Source organism: Boleophthalmus pectinirostris, unplaced genomic scaffold (assembly GCF_026225935.1).
Source record: "Boleophthalmus pectinirostris isolate CB_2022bp ecotype Guang Dong unplaced genomic scaffold, ASM2622593v1 HiC_scaffold_13, whole genome shotgun sequence".
NCBI lineage: Eukaryota > Metazoa > Chordata > Actinopteri > Gobiiformes > Gobiidae > Boleophthalmus > Boleophthalmus pectinirostris.
Genome location: NW_026571036.1, coordinates 21,340,802 through 21,359,657, shown reverse-complemented (window position 1 = coordinate 21,359,657; position 18,856 = coordinate 21,340,802). Strand labels below are relative to the sequence as shown.

The following is an 18,856-nucleotide window of genomic DNA, read 5'->3' as shown; positions in this document are numbered from 1 at the left end:
GAGCTGATGAACCAGACCAGATCTGTGCCTGGCTCTGAAGACTTTGCTCTCCGAACCAGCCACAGTCTGGAGCATTGAGGAAAAAAACAGTAACCTGACAGCAATCTGTCCTACCGTACACCGCCTCCTGATCTGCTGTACCACTTGAGCACACATATTTTCCCTCTAATATTGCATAACACAGGTACAGCTGAACCTTGGGGGCATAATTAAATTTACCCAGTAAACAGTCCTGCACTGGAAAGATTCTGAAGTCAACTCTGAGTCCAACTTTCTGCCTCTGTGCCCTGCTTTCACTTTGGTGCACATTGGCTCATTCTCCTCTAGGCCTGCTGCGTCTTGCTGTAAATGGCAAAATATGGTGAATATTTTGACATTTACTTTGCATTAAAAACATTTTTCAGTGTTCTGCTACGTGTTTTAAAAATGCTCAATTGTTTTTAAGGTAATAGTGAGATTTAAGGTTATCAAAGATATGCTGAAAGTATTTTCTTGCCTGGCAGCATTTGAAAGTTCATATAAAGCAGATTAAAAGTTGTGCAACCTGAGCAACTAGGGGGTCCAAACTATATACCAGGGGCAAATGCTACCCTCAGACCAATTCAAGCCTCCTTGAACCCAATTGATCATAGGCAGTACATTTTTACAGCACACTGAAGTATTTCTGCCACTATAACGTTGCAAGTGATACCTAAAAGCAATGTTATTATATTATGGTGTCTATGTCCAAATTATGTTAAAAGCACCCATCTGAGTGATCCACTGCTCTGTGGTTTTGAACATGTTGCCTTGGTGAAGTTTGGACAACCCTAATTGAAATTGTCAATTCACATCATACTCACTAGGTCCACTTCTTTTTATATTTATATATTTATGGGTCCTTGTGCTGTTTGCTGAGTGACTTTGTGTTGTGTTGCAGGTCGTCTGTACGCCATGCAGACAGGGATGAAGCTGGACAGTAAGACTCCGGAGTGCAGACAGTTTCTGGTGAAGCTCATGGACCAGCTGGAGACAGTGAGTCACAGTTCTGTCCCTCTGTCACATTCACCGCCTCTGTGTTTTAGAGGCTGGTGCTCCAGTACCCTCGATGCCAGAAAGCACTTGAGGAGTAGTAATTCAAGATGCTACTTTGATGTTGACATGTTTTGCAGTTCATGCAACCAGGAAAGACAAAATACTTTAAAAACATTAAGCTTTTATGGGCGAAAATATTGCTTGTAAATCAAAAACAGGAGCAGATATTTGATTGCATGCCAAATTTTCAATTGATTATCCTTTCGTCAACTTTGCGCAGGGAGGTTCTTTGCAATCAGCTTTCACTTGTATTAGGCACTCTTCAAATTGCACAGCAAAATAAATGTTGAAAGTATTTTTGTCATTTTCTTATATAACATTTTTTGAGAGGTCAGGCATAACCTATCCCCATCAGCTGTAAAAGTAGAGTTTTCTGAAAATTTACAGGTCATTCTCATTGTTTCAAAATACTAGATTTCAATAAACAGGACACTGATCTCTAACTCACACTAGAATTTTAGCTGGTTGATGTCTTTTTTTTGTCACTAGAATCTTTCTTTTTTGGTGCTCTAAAAACTAAAATAAAACAAAAAAATCAACACCCCAACCACTTACTTTATATGTTAATTAAAAAGGTGCCTATTTCCCTTTCAAATCTTTGCAGATTTGAGCTCTCTAGTATTCTTGAGTTTGTCTAGAGGTGACCAATGTTGATTTGAAAATATGAGAATAATCATTTTAAAAAAACATAGCTCTTGGTATCTTGGCAGTGCTGCTGCCTGTAGCCTGCATGCACCTGAATGGTTCTTTTCTTCCTCGACACACAGTGGAGCTCTAACATTAGCCTGTGCTCTGCAGTGACCAGGCTGTGAGGGACTTGACATTTACCTGGATCACAGTTGGGGTCTGGTCCTGAGTCTACAGGAGGTTTTTCTTTGCTCTGAGGTTTCCTCTTGGAATCCTGACCTCAACTGAAGGGGTCAGAGCAGCCATGGACATCTCTCCATGAGTTTAAACAAGACCACAACCAGAGGCCAGAGAAACGTTTCTACTACTGTATATTACATGGTTCAAAGTGGTTTTAACTGTTTGTTTTACTGTGCTTCAGGTGAGAAATTGTACTTTATTTTAAACAAAGAGTAGGTCTGTTGTGACTGTAAACAGCGTCATAGTGTAAATGAAAGTTTCTCTTTCATCTTGTGAGAATAACACCTGGCTCATACTTTTAGTGCTTGCACATTTTAGACTAGAGTGAGACAAATGTGTTAATGCATTCAGGCAAAGGTGTTAATGCTTTGAGATGGGAAGAGGGTCGTGTCAGGTCATTGTTGTCAATAAGAAGATGCTCTCAACTGATCTCCATATCTCAAATATCAAATAAATACATATTTAAAGCATGCCGGGACAAAACTTTGAACCTAAAGTTGTCAGCTTTGATTCTTTTCCAGCATCACTTTTCCACAATTTCCTGTCCGGCACTGTCTTGTGATGTAATTTGAAGTGCTAAGAGTCGTATAGATTCTCGGACATGACCTCCTGGTGTCCACTGGCCCCTGTGGCCCCTCCCACTGGGAGGTTGTTCCATGTCCATGGAGGCAGACTTCATTTGTCACTCAGAGCCAATTAGTGGCTCTGGCTGTGGACTCAGAGGACACGACGCAAGGCCTGTCCCTCTGGGCTTGTTTTACTGAGACTCCCGGGACGTTCATTAAAGTCCACTCAGGATGTGTCTCTCTACAGGACACACATCCGCTGCTTTGAACCAGGCGCCGTGCCTTTTCTGTACAGAGACAGTTAATGGCTCCTTAAAGGGTAGGTGATGGCTTCATGGAAGACCCTTTTCTTTACTGTTTGAACATGAACTTAAGGTGTGAATCTGAGTATGCCTCCAAAGAAATGTGAATATAAAAATCCCATATCTGCAAATACATACAAAATTGTATCATTTCTTATGCAGCAGGACTTTACCATGGGCGCAGTATGAAATAATCCTGTGCCGCTTGCTTGAGATGCAAGATGTAATGTGCCACAGTATGGCTTTAACTGGACCTCCGAGTTCATACCTTATCTCCATGGTGAAAAGCAAGTGGCACCACAAGACCAAATTACAGGTCAGGTCTTTGAAGAGGCAACACTACACACACCTGCAATTGAATAAATGCAAGATGGATAAGTTCATGGCATTTTGAGAAACATTCCAGGCAAAGCCATCTCCATGGCGACAAGAAGGTGGTGGACTCTCGCCCTGAAAGTTACATAATGCACCCTAAACTTTGTCTTCTTGCTGCCGTGGAAAAAGCTCCTGATTTCTACCCTGTCCATTAATGTTGCATCGGCGCATCACTTGAATCCAATCAGGCTCTCCGCACATGAGTGAAGAAGTTAGAAAAACCCAGTCAGTGAAACTTTGTGTTGTGTCAAGAACGGATCTTGTGTTTCAGAAGATTGTTCCACTTGTTAATGCCTCCCAGCAGTCCGCTCTCACAGGACCTGCTCAGGCCCCGTTCCCCATTGGCCAAAGTCGGTGTGTCCGCTCCATGTTGGACTCATTATAACTTCACCGTCATTGCGGATCTCTCTGGATACGACCTTTACGGGGACGCTATGGAAAATCACATGCTTTTAATCACTTTCATATGGGACAGACCAGGAAAGAAACAACAAAGGATTGCTAAAAACATGAGTGGCATTGGTACACAGGGTGGACATTCAAGAATCCAACACATTTCAGGACATATTTGTAAAGATCTCTTTTGTTCTTTGGGGTACAGTAGCTCAGTTGAGTAGAGTGTTCACTGATCTGAAGTTTGGTGGTTCAAATCCTGCTCTCAACATAATCTACTCAGTTTGGTGTGTGTGTGTGTATTACTGGATGAGTGGTTCCTTGATGTTAAGTGCTTTGAGTGCCTTGAAGGTGTAAAAGCGCTATAGAAAAATGTGACCATTTACCAGATAGCATTCTATTTATTCTAATTATTGCCGTCTTTGATAATTGTTTAACTCAAATTGAAATTTTGTTATGATTGCAATATATTATCTTCCTCAGTGACCAAAACAAGTCTTATCTTAAGTTGGTAAAGCTGCATGTTGCTAGAAAACTATGCTAAAAGCCCCATGGATTTAAAACCATTCTTTTTCATAATCAGTTGATTTCTTTCACTCATTCAGCTCAGAGTGTTCCTTGTAAGGCTGTAGAGGAAACTCTGGGATAGAAATTGCAATCTACCCAACACTTAGTCCTGTTTTCTTCTTTGAAACATTCTGTGAAAAGATTGGTCTTAGAAAATGTCTTCCACCTGCTTCTTTCAATTGCAGGTGGGTTTCTAACAATGATCTATTTCACATCGGCTGTTTCTTCTCCCAAGTTCCTTTTTTATCCTGTCAGTATTTTGCAAACAATCAGGTGCAGTTGTATTGTGAGTTTTTGTGAGTCACACAGTTTACAATGTGTCTTTTCAATTCACATTGATTTTTTATTTATTTATTTTTATTTATTTATTTATTTTTCAGAAAATAGTACAATGATCCCAATTTGTCTTTTCAGTTCCAACTTAAGAAAAAACTGTTTTCTAGGATATTCTGTTTCGAAGTTCAGGACCCAAAGTATGTAAAGTGAGAAGCAACAGACTAATTTACTCCATATCAGATTCACCTATAGATGGTATTTCCGTGATGGCTAATTGTATCCATTGGCTAAGGTATGTGTGAGATGAACTGTCAGGTATAGAGTTAAAAGGTAAGTGCTTAAGGTTAAGATTAGACCAAATGGCAACTTAAAGCTAAGCACACTGTTACTGGAGACCTACTGCTGGTTCTTATGGGGCTTAATGTCTCTCCGTGTTCGTCACCCCAATTCACACTAAATACATATGGACATCTACTGTCTTTTAGACTCCCATCAAGAAAATTATCCAGTGGAATATGGTCCAGGCCAGGATAATGACTCTGATCATAGAACAGGTGGCCTGACCTCCTTGTCAAAGCTTGACCTCATCAGATCTCAGAAGCTAAGCAGAGCCGGGCCCAGTTGGTACTTAGTCCCAGCGGTCTCTCACCTATCAGTTTTCACAGTGGGACACCAGTGGCAAAAAACAAAACCCTTTTGTTGTGTCCTTTGGCAAAACACTTCATCCACATTTCCTTGTATGAACGTGGTGTGTGGGTGAGTGTTGGTGGTGGTTGGAGGGGCTGCTGCTGCAAATCGCAGCTTCGCTTTGTCAGTCTGCCCCAGCGCAGCTGTGGTTACAATATTATCTTAGTAGTAAGTGAATTATGCACAGATTTGTTAAGTGATCTTCAAGTGTCTAAGTGCTATATAAGACAAATGCTTTATTATTAAAGGTTCATTAAAGGAGACACATTGTGCTTTTTTAAGTGTTACCTTTTTGAATCCAAAGTTAGCCAAAGTAAGATTTTTTTTTCAAATGCAGTACATTACAGGAGTACTAAAACATGTATGAATCAAACTGCAACTCCAAGTCAGCTAATGATGAAGGAACATCATTATAAGATGGTTAAAAGCTCATAAAAGTTGATGCAGAAGGAACAAACATAATAACAACAGAAGTAACATTTCAGAAGAACCAACCAACAATCAGTTATATGGCAGGACACTATGCAAAGATTAATAAATAATAAATAAATAAAACATTTTGACCCAACCCCAGTTGGGTCAAAAGGTTTCTTCACAGGTTTCTTTTCTTTTTATTATTTTTATTGCAGCAGCATTGACAAAACACAGTTTTGTTCATATTTTATCACTGACCTTTACATGTATTTCATCCATACTAATTCAGTGCAAAAATTCCTCTATTCCCACTAGGCTTGTTCATCCTCTTCCCGACATGCTTATTTAAAATTGGCAAACAGTGTGTCCATTCAGTGTCCACCTGATCTGACTGTTTCTTTAGAGCATTTAGCAGAAACCCTACACGGGCTCTGGCCAGAGTCACGGAAAGATCCAGCGCCCGAGGTTAAGTTAAGAACGTACAATGACATTTTATGCAATGGGCGCCACACAGGTGAAGAAAAAGTGTTGAATTATTATCTTCTGACCCCAAGCGAAAGTTTTTCTAATCTAGAAAAAACTAAATGTCAGCTGGCTTTTTAATGCCTTTTCGCCCACTGTAAGAGAGAGAGTGTCAGACTTTTCAGGCCGAGAACACAGCCAGCTAAATCATACACCCATCTGCCATAATGCTAACTTTTAACCTCATGAATTGCTCATACTTTTCTTTAACTTTATCAACTCGAACTTAATCAAGAAAATGTTTTTTTTTTTAACTTATTCATAATACTGAAGCCAGATTTTGTTACCTCATCTTATAGGCAAGCCCAGTGGTGCCTGTTTTAATTGATCCATGGTAGGTCACCGTGTGTTCTGACTTGACTGAAAGGAACTGTACCTGATTTTTTACAGTCTTAAACTAGTTCAGTTTCTTACAATATTATTTTAAACAGATAATAGCTCTCCAACATTATTCCACAATTTCTGAATGCTTTTCTAGCATCTTAATTATTCAACACGATCATTTATAAATGCTTTTCACAACTTTCAGAGATCAGAGAGAAGTTTTACCATCACAATATATAGTATAGTATATAGTAATGATGTAGTGCTGCACACAGCACTACATCATTGTCTCTAAGAGCTTCTTTTATAATATATCTGTAATGTCTGGGGCTAAACAATATTTTGATCTTACTTCATAGATAAAAATCAGGCACACACACATTTTTTAAGGCAGCATACTTCACATAGTAACAGTTTGACATTTTGGGCATCGATTATATTTATTTTAGCACACGTTGTACTTGTCATGTTTTTAAGAACTTGTATTTTTGAGTTTTTGTTTGTGCCTGTCAACCCTGACAGAATATTTATTTCTCATTTCCTACCATTTCCTGCTGCAGTACTGTTTAAATGGTAATGACCTATGTAAAATAAAAGCTCCAAAAGTTAAATTGGCTTACATTACAGTTTCAGCAACGAAGATGGCATGGACGGTTTTGAATTTATATGTATTGCCATCATTCAGAAATATATGTTTTTATTATTATAATTTTTTTTTTTTTTTTTTTTTGCAGATGAAAAAGGAGTTGAAAAATGAAGACTCCATAACACAGGAGGTGGTGGGGAATGCTCACATCGAAAACTACGCCTTAAAAATGTTTCTCTATGCGGACAATGAAGACCGAGCTGGGCGCTTTCACAAGTAAGGAACTGAGATATTATGAATTCAGGATTTGTACAAATAAGATAAACCCAGTTATGTTATTGGAAATTCATATATGTTTCAGATTTTGCATAATTCATGCAACAATTTGAAAGATTTAGATATTCAGGTACCGTATTTTCTGAACTATTAGGCACGCTCTTAAGCCTCTAACCCCATCAAGAAACGGCCGTGCACCCCAAGCCAGAGCACCCTATACATGAATCCACTCGGGTGTCCCAGCACAAATTCAGTAAACCACCAAACTGCACCACCCGCTGCGCACGAAAACACGCACGGACCAGACAGCGCCCACGCAGCGAAATACACCAGCAGCCACACTCATCACTCCACGTGAACGAGGAACGGAACGGAGGAACGAACCAAAAAAACAAGTGCAATGTGCCACTCTGAGCCGCAATTGAACAACTGAGTCACTGCGAACACACCGACAATCCAGTGGTCCCACACAGCATCCTCCCTATGTGCCACAATTGAACAAAACCGAGAGTCACCGTGAACGCATCAAAGTCCAATTGAGCCATTTAACTGTTGTGTTTCGTTTAAAGTCCGGTGCAGTTTATTTGTGAAAACAGTTCGAAAATAGACCATTTAATGACAGTGCGTCTTATAATCCAGAGCGCCTAATATCCCGGAAAATATGGTAACTAGATGAAAAAATTAAGTATGTTCTAAATTTCATGCTCCTCAAATTGGCACTTACAATTTTTACTTCAGATGACACAAAATAATTGTTGCCTCTTCAGAACTCAAAGAGACTATTATAGGCAAGATTCAGATAGTTTTATTTTCAGAATAAGTACCTGGTCAAATGAGTATCTAGTTTCTCTCCATGCTGGTTTTAGTATTGAGTTATGTTAGAATAAATTGTCAATTTCTATTGTGAGATGAGTAATATAAGCATACAAATGGCCTGTCGGTGTCATCTGAGTCCTTTTTTTCTTAGCGACAATGTGCAACTCATGTGACAAATGTTGACTGTAGTTCCTGTCCATTTTTGTGAAGGTTTACAGTGACTCACAAATGACACTTCACATCCTTTCACATTCTCTGAAGTGTCTAATGGGCACTTGATAGAAGGCAGTACAAAGAAGTATGATGTAGTTAGTTACCTTGCCTATCTCTTTTTAAGACTCCAGTAAACAAGCTACAAATAAGCAACTTTCAGGGTTTTTTGTCTTTTGAGTTCAGATTGGCATATCATCCCCTGAATGAGGATTAATCAAGATACAGTGAAAAGTGTTGAAAACCCTGAGCAGTGGGTCTCAACATAATCTCACAAAAGTCTATAGCTCTATCTATAGTGTTTGCATGTGCCTGCTTTTTATCCCTGAAAAAAGTATTCTCTACTCCCTCATTATACCTGAATACCTGCACTTTAATTTGGTCAGAATTTTGATCACGCCATTTAGGCTTCAAAGTGAACCGTATTTGTGAGAGACATACTCTTGTGGCATTGTTTCATCCTCTAATTCTTGATAAATAAATGCAGAAAAACAGTACCACAAATAATAAACCATGTTTTTTGCCCTATAATATAATGCAACTCAATCTGAAAGTATTTCAGTATTCAGAACACAATACTGGACCATGTATTGGAACACAAAACACATTTTAATACAGGTATTCAGTATTATATTAATATATTTTCAAATTATTTCTATTACTGCACATAATATATTCATGTAAAGTAGTAGAAGTGCAGTAGTGCTTTGACCTGCTGATGACTGGTCCTGGTAGCAGTAAAAACAGGAAGGCCCGTTTCCACATGTATGTTAAACCTGGAGTGTTGAGTCTGTCAATGGGCCCAGGTGACATAAGCGGACCCTTTTTGTTTGTTTTTTAGAGTAAACATGGCGTCATCCACCTCTGGTTACAAGCAAGGTGTTCTGAAGGCAGCTGGGAGGAGGGCCCAGAGTCTGAAAGAAAACAAACACCAGCGTATAATGAGGAACAGGGGTCAGAGCTCAGCGCACACACCTTGTTAAAACAGATTTACAAACTGAGGCTGGGATGGTTTGGAGGAGGGGGAGGGCCATGCAGGGCCACAAGCTATGGGGAAAGTGTATGGATGTTTATTTCATCTTTTTTACTTCTGTGGAATAATTGAGAGATATGCCTTCATGATGTGTTTTGGGTTCTCACCTCACAGTTCTGGTTCAAAGCTCATTTAACTTTTCTGGTTGTGCTTGTCTCGATAGAGATGTTAGTTCTTTGCCTGGGATGTTCCATAGTCTGCATCTTGCGTTTATTCAGTATACGGGTGTTTTTATTACTCAGAAATATCATGCAAAGTAATAACATCTCCACTGAGACAAGCAGGTAGCAGACCAGAAAAGTTACACAGTGCACCTTTTCATGTTTTTTTTCTCTCTGTCCTCTCTATTGGATGGAAGTACTCAGGGTCTCCAGCTCCACCATGAACCTACAGTGTACACACAATCCTACCAGAATTGTCCAAGAGTGTCCTTATATTTGGGGCTGAAACTAAGTAAAAAGAAAAAAAAAAAAAGTAAAAAATGTAGCTTTTGTTGTTGTTTAGTAAAAAATGAAAAAAAAAATTGAACCCATTTTGCCATTTTGGATGTTGTATTAATTAAAAATATATTTTAAAAAATAGATATTATATAAGGGTTTGATTATTTCAATGATCTATTATCTGATTAGAAGGGATGACTACAATCTTGTATCACAAGATTTCGTGAGACAAAATACTTTCAGTCATAGTTGCATTTAAATTATAGTGTAAAAACACAACAGGATTAAAAAAGATTCATAATTTGTTTCACCATTTGTTATGCATCGTCTATCACCAATTAGAGAAGGAAAAACTATGCACACACTACAAGAGCATTGTTTTCTATTTTTTCTCACTGATTATGTGCAGTTTAAAATGTAAAATGTGTGATCAAATATTGCCATGTATTCCTTTGATTTTAGAAAAGTAACAGTATTCTGAATACTACCAAATGAAAGAGTAACTGTACTGAAATACAGTTACTCAAAAGTGTATATTCTGAATACATATTTTCAGTACATGTATTCAGTTACTTCCCAACACTGCTGAGTAGCTGTTGTAGCCATACTCAAAGGTCACACCAAACTACAGAACTATCCTCTGCTCTTTGTACAACCCACGCTGTCATACACATGCACTGATCACCTCACTGTTACACGAAGACTGTTTATTAAAAAGGGGGTTCCTGCTCCAGCCTGGACTTCCCGGTACCTAGTTAAGGTTGTAATGGGGCAGTGGGAATATGAAGAACATGAATGGGACCGTTGTGGCTGTTGGGCCTCAGTGAGTTACAGGAAGTGTCTGATTCCAGTGCAGTTTCCCATAAACATCCTCAGAGTACATGCGGAGGATTGAGGACCACAGCACAGGTCTGTCCAGGAGCCCACAGAGGGACAGCAGGGATTAGGAAAACCATTGTGGCTTGGCTTCACTTGTTGGACTGAATTACTGACCATCATCTGAATGTAATTTTCTTCACTTAATGGTCAACTCTGGATGTCAGGGTTTAATCGTAATAGTGACCATAACAGATCGGTTGCCGTCTTTATTGACCAAAACATTTTTAGCTGACTAATTACTTGGGGTATTTTAAATTATTTTATATGTACAACAGCTGAGTAGAGAAGGCATATAGTGAGTAATATTGATTTGGGAGCGAAGTGTAAGTTAAATCTGCCATTTTAAAGATAAATCCATGTTTACTAGTTTACACAAAATAAACTAATGCCATAATTTTTGGAAAGAAACTAGCATGAATAACGGTGATTACATTTTTTTTAAAAAGATAATCTAAATTAGAAACTCTTTTGACTACCTGTAGGTGTTAATAGTAAAAAGACCACTAGGATAGCTCTTTCATGAATACCTAGATTGTTGTCATCTATATCTATATCTGAATCAGATTGGTCACAATAAAAAATGTTTTATACCAAACTAAACTATACTAAAACTAATATAGAAACCAACATGTGTCAGTACTGAAAAAACACTACTGACATTGAAACTGAAAATATATTGTTAGTTCCACAGTAGCCAAGAAGTCAAAACAGACCCATATGTCCCAAAATACCTCTAACTTACTCTCTTTCTCTTTTTAATTTGCATTGCATTTATGTTGTCTCATTGTAACCACCTGCACTGTGACCCATCTTAAGCCCACTTCTGTCTTTACATGTCCCGTGTGAAAAGTCCCTGTTACTGTTACAAATCACAGATGTAAAAAAGCCTGATTTTGTTTGCAGAGATGACTCACGGAGAAAACACAAACTGATGCGTCGTTTTGGCTGTTAATTACACATCTCTGCTCCTGTCTGTAATTAGCAGCATTTCCTCCATGGCTGGCTTTAGCTGGGGGGCTGCGGCTGCTCCTGTCCCAGCCTCGTTAAGCTTTAAGACTGATGAATATTCACCACAAGCTCCCAGAGCTAATGAGCCAAAACCAAGCCCTTTATTACAGTGGGCTGAAGGGAGGGAAACCTGCAACTTTGTTATGTGTATTTATCTGCTAGAAGTTTGCCAGAAAATAAATGACCATTTTTCAGTCGATATATTTAAATGGTTGTCGTTACTTCTCATTATAGTCAATGTTCTCTGTTGTTTAGTTGCAGATTGAGCAAATATGCGCTGAAGTATGGAGCCATAATTAGAAACCAACAGTAATCATTCTTTGGGTGAAGTAACAATGCCCGTTAAAAGAGGAGACATTTTCAGCAATAAAAGTGTTCTTACCTCTATGCATAGTTACTCTATTCTGGCCAAAAATCATTTTCACACATAAGTCCATTAAGTCCTTATTCAGTGAGAGAAAACACCTTTGCTCGCGTTCATAGTGAGTAAAACTGTGCTGAACTTTTAAATTTGAATTATGTTCCTTCTTTCTACTCCTACTGAGTAGTAACTGTGATGTGCATGCAGTTTTTCAGAATTTTACTTACAAAGTAATTTTACTTGTGAGTCAGTAAATTTGTTTGGCATTGTACATGTACTTGTGATACCGAAAAAGTTTCTGTTCTGAGTGAAATCTATCTGTCCCTGAGCTGGAATTAGAAGGTGTGGCCCCAGTTCTTATGTGAACATGCATCAAATAGGGACCGGTACTAAAAATAACCACCATGGAAAAAGGTCCCATAGTGTGAAAACATCTATTGTACTAGGAGGATCCTATATATTTTGTTGTTAATCAGTTAGTCAACTAAAACAGGGAATTGCATGATGTTGGAAAAAAAATGTCTAAAAGTTGTTTAGACAGGGACTCCCAGACTTCCCTCACCCTGGACACTTCCTCCAGCTCCTCCAGGGGGACCCCAAAGTGTTCTCAGGCCAGCCCAGAGACATAGTCCCTCCAACATGTCCTGGGTCTTCCCCTGGGCCTTCTTCCAGTGGGACGAGCCCCCAACACCTCTCAAAGGATGTGTCCAAGCATTCAGAACAGATGCTCTACTCCCAGCTCCTCTCATGTAACTGCAGCCACCCTTCAGAGGAAACTCATTTTGACTGATTGTACCCACAGTCTTGTCCTTTCTGTCATTACCCAAAGTTCATGGACATAGGTGAGAGCAGGAATGTATTGGCAGGAAAATTGAGAGCTTTGCCTTTTGACTCAGCTCTGTCTTTACCACAACAATCCATTACAGCTACCAACTAATAACTGATGGAAGGCCTGTTTTGACAAGCCCTCTTTTCGCAGTTCTGCTGTTGCTGCTGCTGTTACTCTTACTGTTAAAGCTCAGTTCACACCAAGAGCTTTCTAGTCTGTGCTGTGTCCCGCTCCATTGCATCGTCTTTTTGAAAATCTCACATTTGAGGCTGACGTACAGTGAAGGCCTCGTGTACACTGCGTGACTTCTGCCTGTAACAAACACCTGTAATTTACCAGTGCTAATCAACTGTGAGCACCACTAATTGGCAGATGTACACTCACTGATGATTACAAATGAGCCTCTTCCAATGAGAAAATCATGTGTTTGGGAAACTATAGTGTGTTGAATATGAGCAAATGTAATCGTACTATTATGTCCTTGTTGGTAATTTATTTTAAATATAAACTTTCTATTGGATTATTTTTATCCCATGTGTAAAGTACTCCATTACGGTTTTCACTCTGTTTCTCGTTTGAGTTTTTAGTGGTATCAAAACCTTTCTTGACCCAGTCCTTGTGTATGTTTTTGCAGGAATATGATAAAGTCCTTCTACACGGCCAGTCTGCTGATTGATGTCCTAGCTGTGTTTGGGGAGCTGTCAGAAGAGGTGGGTAAAAATAAAATAAGGCAATCAAACTAAATGCAAAAAGTAAAATGTTACAAATACTTATCACAGTTTAACATGAAAATTTTTCCATAAAGAATTAAATGTTCAGTAAATGTGCCATTGTCATAAACTGTGAAGAGTCAAAGTCTTCTATTAGGCATGAAATTAAACTTTTGAAGCCTTACCCTTTATATTTCTTAAAGTATTATAATGTCAGTAATCTATGTAATATGTATAATTCCTCCAGGCTTTTGTCATGAATATAAACTGTTAAGTGGAGACCAAAATCATCGATGACAATGAGGAGAGAACCAGTTTGTATCACAATAAAAGAGCAGTTGCATCAAACTTACTAAGATGCTTATGGAGGCAGTGTATTCAAAAATTAGAGGTTGTATGGTTCTTTAAACATAGAAGAACTTGGTGGATTACAACGTGCTGATGCATATCAAAGTTTTCTGAAACAGGAAATGAAATAAAACAACTCCAAATATGTTCTTTCATAATACGACATTATAATATCAAACTGGAAAAATTTAACATAATAATAGAGATGTGAAATTAATTATATTATTTTTCATTGTCTATGACATACATGTAGTTTTTTCTTTTAGATTAAATGGCATACATAATGCATGCGTAACACTATAGACAATAATAGACATACTAGTATAATAAATATACTTAAAAGGCCCTTATTTTACACTATTTTCAGATCTATGTTGTAATGTTTCCTCATCAAAACATACCCGGAGTTGTGTTTTGTTTTATTCACACATGTTTAAGACACTAACCCTGCATATTTATGCTGTGCTCTTCTCTCAAACAAAAGAAAAAGAAAACACTCTGGTCCACCTTGTGATGTCATGTTTACATTCAATAAGCTCTCCACTGTGTTTTTAAACTCCATAAATCTTCACAATCATCACAAAGTGGAATAGAGCATTTTGAGCTTTGGAGATGAACACAGACTCAAAATAATGGGTTACGTACATACAAATTTGTGTGAATGAAACAAAACATAACTGGGTATTTTTTGACGAGGTAATGAGGTAACATTCTAACATGGCTAAAAGCTCACAATAGTAAATTATATAAGACCTTTAAACTTAAAAGTGATTTTCTGCCAGCACCATCCTGCATGTTTAATTTTAGCCTATATACACACTTTACATCCTCCTCAATGAGCTGCTGCCGGTGTCTGTAGTTCTTCCCTTTGACATGTGACAGACAGCAGATCCATGTCAGACTTGTTCCTAATCGTCAGGACCATTACCCCATCAACGCCACATTTGTGTGAGAGCGAATGTTTAGTGTCTCAAAGCCTGATTGAGGCAGCTGACAGGGGACAGCTCCAGTTACAAGTGCTAAAAAGAGGTTTTCAGCATGTTTACTGGGACAGAGGGGGACAGAGAGGGGACCTGCCACTGAGGTTTGTCCCTGTGGAGTACAAGCATTCCCTTCAATGTAAAGAGTGCACGGGTGAGAGGTCCAGAGATTGTACTTACTGTTAAAGGTATAGACCCAAACTACTTCAGACCTGTGCCAAGGTGGTACTTAGGACATGAGAATTAGAGTTTCAAGTTACTCCAAAATAGTTCACCTCTCAAGTCTTGTCCTTTGTGGTTGGTTTGATCTCCATGGAGATAGAAAGGTTTAATATCATACTGTGAAACATTCCAAATGAAGCAATAATATCTCCACAGAGAAACGCACTTGATGGACCCTCCATCAGCAAAGTTACACGGTGCCCCTTTAAGTTGTGTCCAATCGATGCAGAAAAACTTTTGTTGAAGCAGCTGTTCATTCTGCAGGTTTAATTTCTTTCATGCGTGTTTGAGTTAATGGGGTATTCTCTGGCGCTGAGTATCTGGGGTCTTAAGTGCTCCATTTTAAAACCCCACCTTACATTCTCAAAAATAATGTATGCCAGATAATGTTTGAGATGATTTTTTTTATGGTTGTGTTTATTCCACCAAAAAACACATGTGTACTTACTTTGAGTGAGCTTCCATCTCTCTAAATCTGACTCTCATTTGGCCTGAAGGAAGCCTCCAGCTGCTTGTCTCCATGAAAATGTTGTTCCCTTGGCTATAATATTCCACAGTATGGCATAAAATGTATCTATGTCCACGGAGAGTGTTCTGAATAGTTTTAACTTTCTATTTCCATAGAATTTTGCCCCTCCAAAAAGTTCCACACTGTACCCTGCAGGATGTGAAAGCAAAGTGTGTGATCAGATCTTCTCGGTTCTAGTTTCTTGAACTTCTGCTAATGTGTCCCCAAGTTAGCTGTATGAATTTTATTATAACACAACTTGATTACATTTTAGAGGTGTAAAAAACTTTCTTCAATATGCTGTAACATTTCATTATTTTAGAGGAAACTCATAATAGAAGTGAAAGCTAAATGTATTTCCTTTTTCTGAATGTGTCAGACTTGTATCATGAGATCTTCCATTCAAACCCATGGCACTGCCTTTCATTCTACAGATGTGTGTAGACAGTGTAGACAACAATAACTGCTGTGTACAGGACTCGACCCTCTGTTCCTGCCTCACAGTTCAGTCACTGAACTCTCAAACCTTCCAAAACATTCAATCAAACCTGACAAAGGCTGACCTAGAGTTCTGTTTTTGTTTTTCTTCTTTATATTACTTTCAATTAAACTGCATTCCTAAGCACACTAAGCACTTATTGTAAAGTAAAACACAAGCTTCTTTATCTAAACATGTCCTATTTGGATAGTTTTAAAATGCAGATCCTGCTATAATAATGTATGTTCAAGGATTTAGACACTAATAGAAATGATCAGCTTCATCATTTGTCAATTTACCTTTTGGATATCTCTTATGAAACAATGTAATCAGTAGGGTAAACTGGTTCTCACCCGGGAGAATGACATTGCATTCTACAACATGAAAACAAATAACTGATTCCCAGTTTGTCTTCAGCATTTGCCCCATCCTTTCTGTTACTGGGGTCCGCCCCACCTCTAGATCTGGAGCTAGGCTTGGTCAGTACTACTTAAGCTACAGTGACCAGATTGGGGTTATCAAAAAGGAGGACACCGGGTTTGGGAGTGAAGAAATTTGTGATGTTTGTACTTTGTAACTGGCAATTTCTCTTGGTGTTTGAATTTAATATTACAAATGTGTGATATTATGTGCATCAGGGGGTCCGGGGTCCTCACTAGGAGAATTTTGGACAATTTACTGTATTTTATTGCGTTTTAGAGGTCGACTAAGCCATAGCTCAATAATATAAGACAATGTAGCCTATAGTTATTTTTTCTTGGATTATTCTCCTGACAGTGTTTGTGTTCCCTGTCCCTGTTCTGACAGGGCCCTGCTCCTGACCCTTCTCACAGGGGGCTTCAGTCTGTGATTCAGAGCACAATGAACACTAGAGACTTTAGCCTTTATTAGGACTGTGTCATGATCATCCAGTCTTTCAAATGTAGCTAATATACTTTTGTAAAATGCTTAAATGTAGGTGCATTTACTGATCAAATGAGCTATCTGTGCCCTCGCTGTGAGAGCGCACGGGAGTGAGGAGGGGAAAGACGGACTTTAGACTCACAGTGCTGAGAAGTGAAGGTGATTGTATCCATGGAAATACAATAAGATCTTATTGTAGATCTATGATTGTATCTGATCAGATGAGCAAAGATTGTTGCCAAATCTAAGAGAAGTGTCCCACTTAAAGCTGTCAACTGATTCAAAATCCTGGATGTTTTGGGTCCCGAAAGGAGGACATATCTAGGAAATAAAGGACATCTGGTCACCTTAACTTTAGCTGGATTACCTATTCTAGCTCAAAGAGGACATTCTCACCTCCAGAGGGATGAATCCAAGAATCTTTTTTGTGGAGGACTTGAGTAGTAACCATGCCCCATTGTGCTCCGCTACAACAGAAATGAAACAACCAATTTAGCAGCAAATTCAAAACCTTCAGCAGGAAATACTATTTAGAATCGATTAGTTCTTACTTCCAGTAGCGTGTGCCCAGTTTGTTGTTCAATGTTTCCCTAAAACACATCCACTCTCACTCGTGTTGGTGTCAGATCGATTTGTCTTGTTGTGTAATCTCTCCACAGTATCCCTCGCCCCTGTGTTGTGTTACAATGGTGTCATTATAGCAGTATTTTCCACTCTAATATCACAGCGGTGTTGTTTTCCCAGATTAGCGTAGCCACCTTTAGCCACTCGGCTCCACAAACATTCAGCTCTGTGCAAGGCAGGACAGGTCCATTGTTATAGGTTACACTGTAGGGACTTATCTGTTGAGAGCAGGGCTTTCTCAATTCAGGCTTATCTGAACCAGCTCTTGTGTTCATCTCTCTGCTGCCCACATTCGGCCACACACTCCAATCAAATGTTCTCCGCCTACAACTAATATTCATTTAAACCTTGTATACAAAAATACCATAATAATACTGATAATAATGAACTCTATTTGTCTAGTAATTCTCCAAAATAGTTACAAAGTGGTCTTTCAAGTAGAATTTAAGTTAGTTTCAGTTCTTGTGTGCTTTTGTACAAACAGACACTGAGACTATGGTGACTCAGACAATCCCTAAACGAAGAATTTGAATAATTCTATCGTATGCTTATTTCTGGGGTAAATTGTCTCTAATTCCACAATTTAAGGTTAAGTTGTAAGTTAGTGCTCTCATCAATATATAGAAAAATATAAGATCAGACATACTGGTCACTCACATTGGTAAGGCATACAGCTAGAAGCACATTATAACATCAGTGAAATTGCGCTGGCAGTTTAAGCCAATAATCAGCTAGATTGTGGTCAAATTATCAAAAGCCTTTCTTATTTCTTATTTCAAAAGCCTATTTTTTTCCAGCATCACTTTATCAAAGTCTATGTGATTGATATCGGCCAATCAAAAATTCTGATTGGTCTAAAAAAATCCTGATCAGAGCACCTCTAGTGAAATGTATTGTCCCCATAGAGTTTGACCCATTCCTCAGCGCCACTGGGGGAACCCATAGGAGCAGTTACTTTAATGTTGGTGAAATTGCAGTTTCATTGAATCAAACTACGGGGGAGAAAGTTAGTCTGTATGGGGTGCCAGTGTCTTCTGATAATGTGTAATGTAGTTTTAATACAGCATGAATATCTGGAAGAACTCAGTGGAAACAGTTAAGTTATTGTGCACTTTGAAAACATCAGTAGAGTGGTTGCCCACACTGACAGTTTGTTCCAAGAGCATCAAATCATATTTTAAAAACAGGAGACAGATGTGATAACAATAATTAGCACCGGAAGCCTTTTAAGCCAATCATTTCAACACCAACATGCAGTATTAATGGTAATATAATTAA

General features: G+C 38.6%; 1 protein-coding gene across 2 annotated transcripts in view; it reads left to right on the top strand.

The window, feature by feature from the left end:
- vta1 (vesicle (multivesicular body) trafficking 1) overlaps positions 1–18,856 on the top strand; it is a 63,953-nt gene that overhangs the window by 13,537 nt on the left and 31,560 nt on the right. For both annotated transcript variants that reach the window (XM_055149429.1, XM_055149428.1), the window contains exons 2-4: positions 920–1,014; positions 7,102–7,229; positions 13,440–13,515. In XM_055149429.1, coding sequence (XP_055005404.1) covers positions 920–1,014; positions 7,102–7,229; positions 13,440–13,515 — 299 coding nt within the window. The remainder of the gene's footprint in view (positions 1–919; positions 1,015–7,101; positions 7,230–13,439; positions 13,516–18,856) is intronic.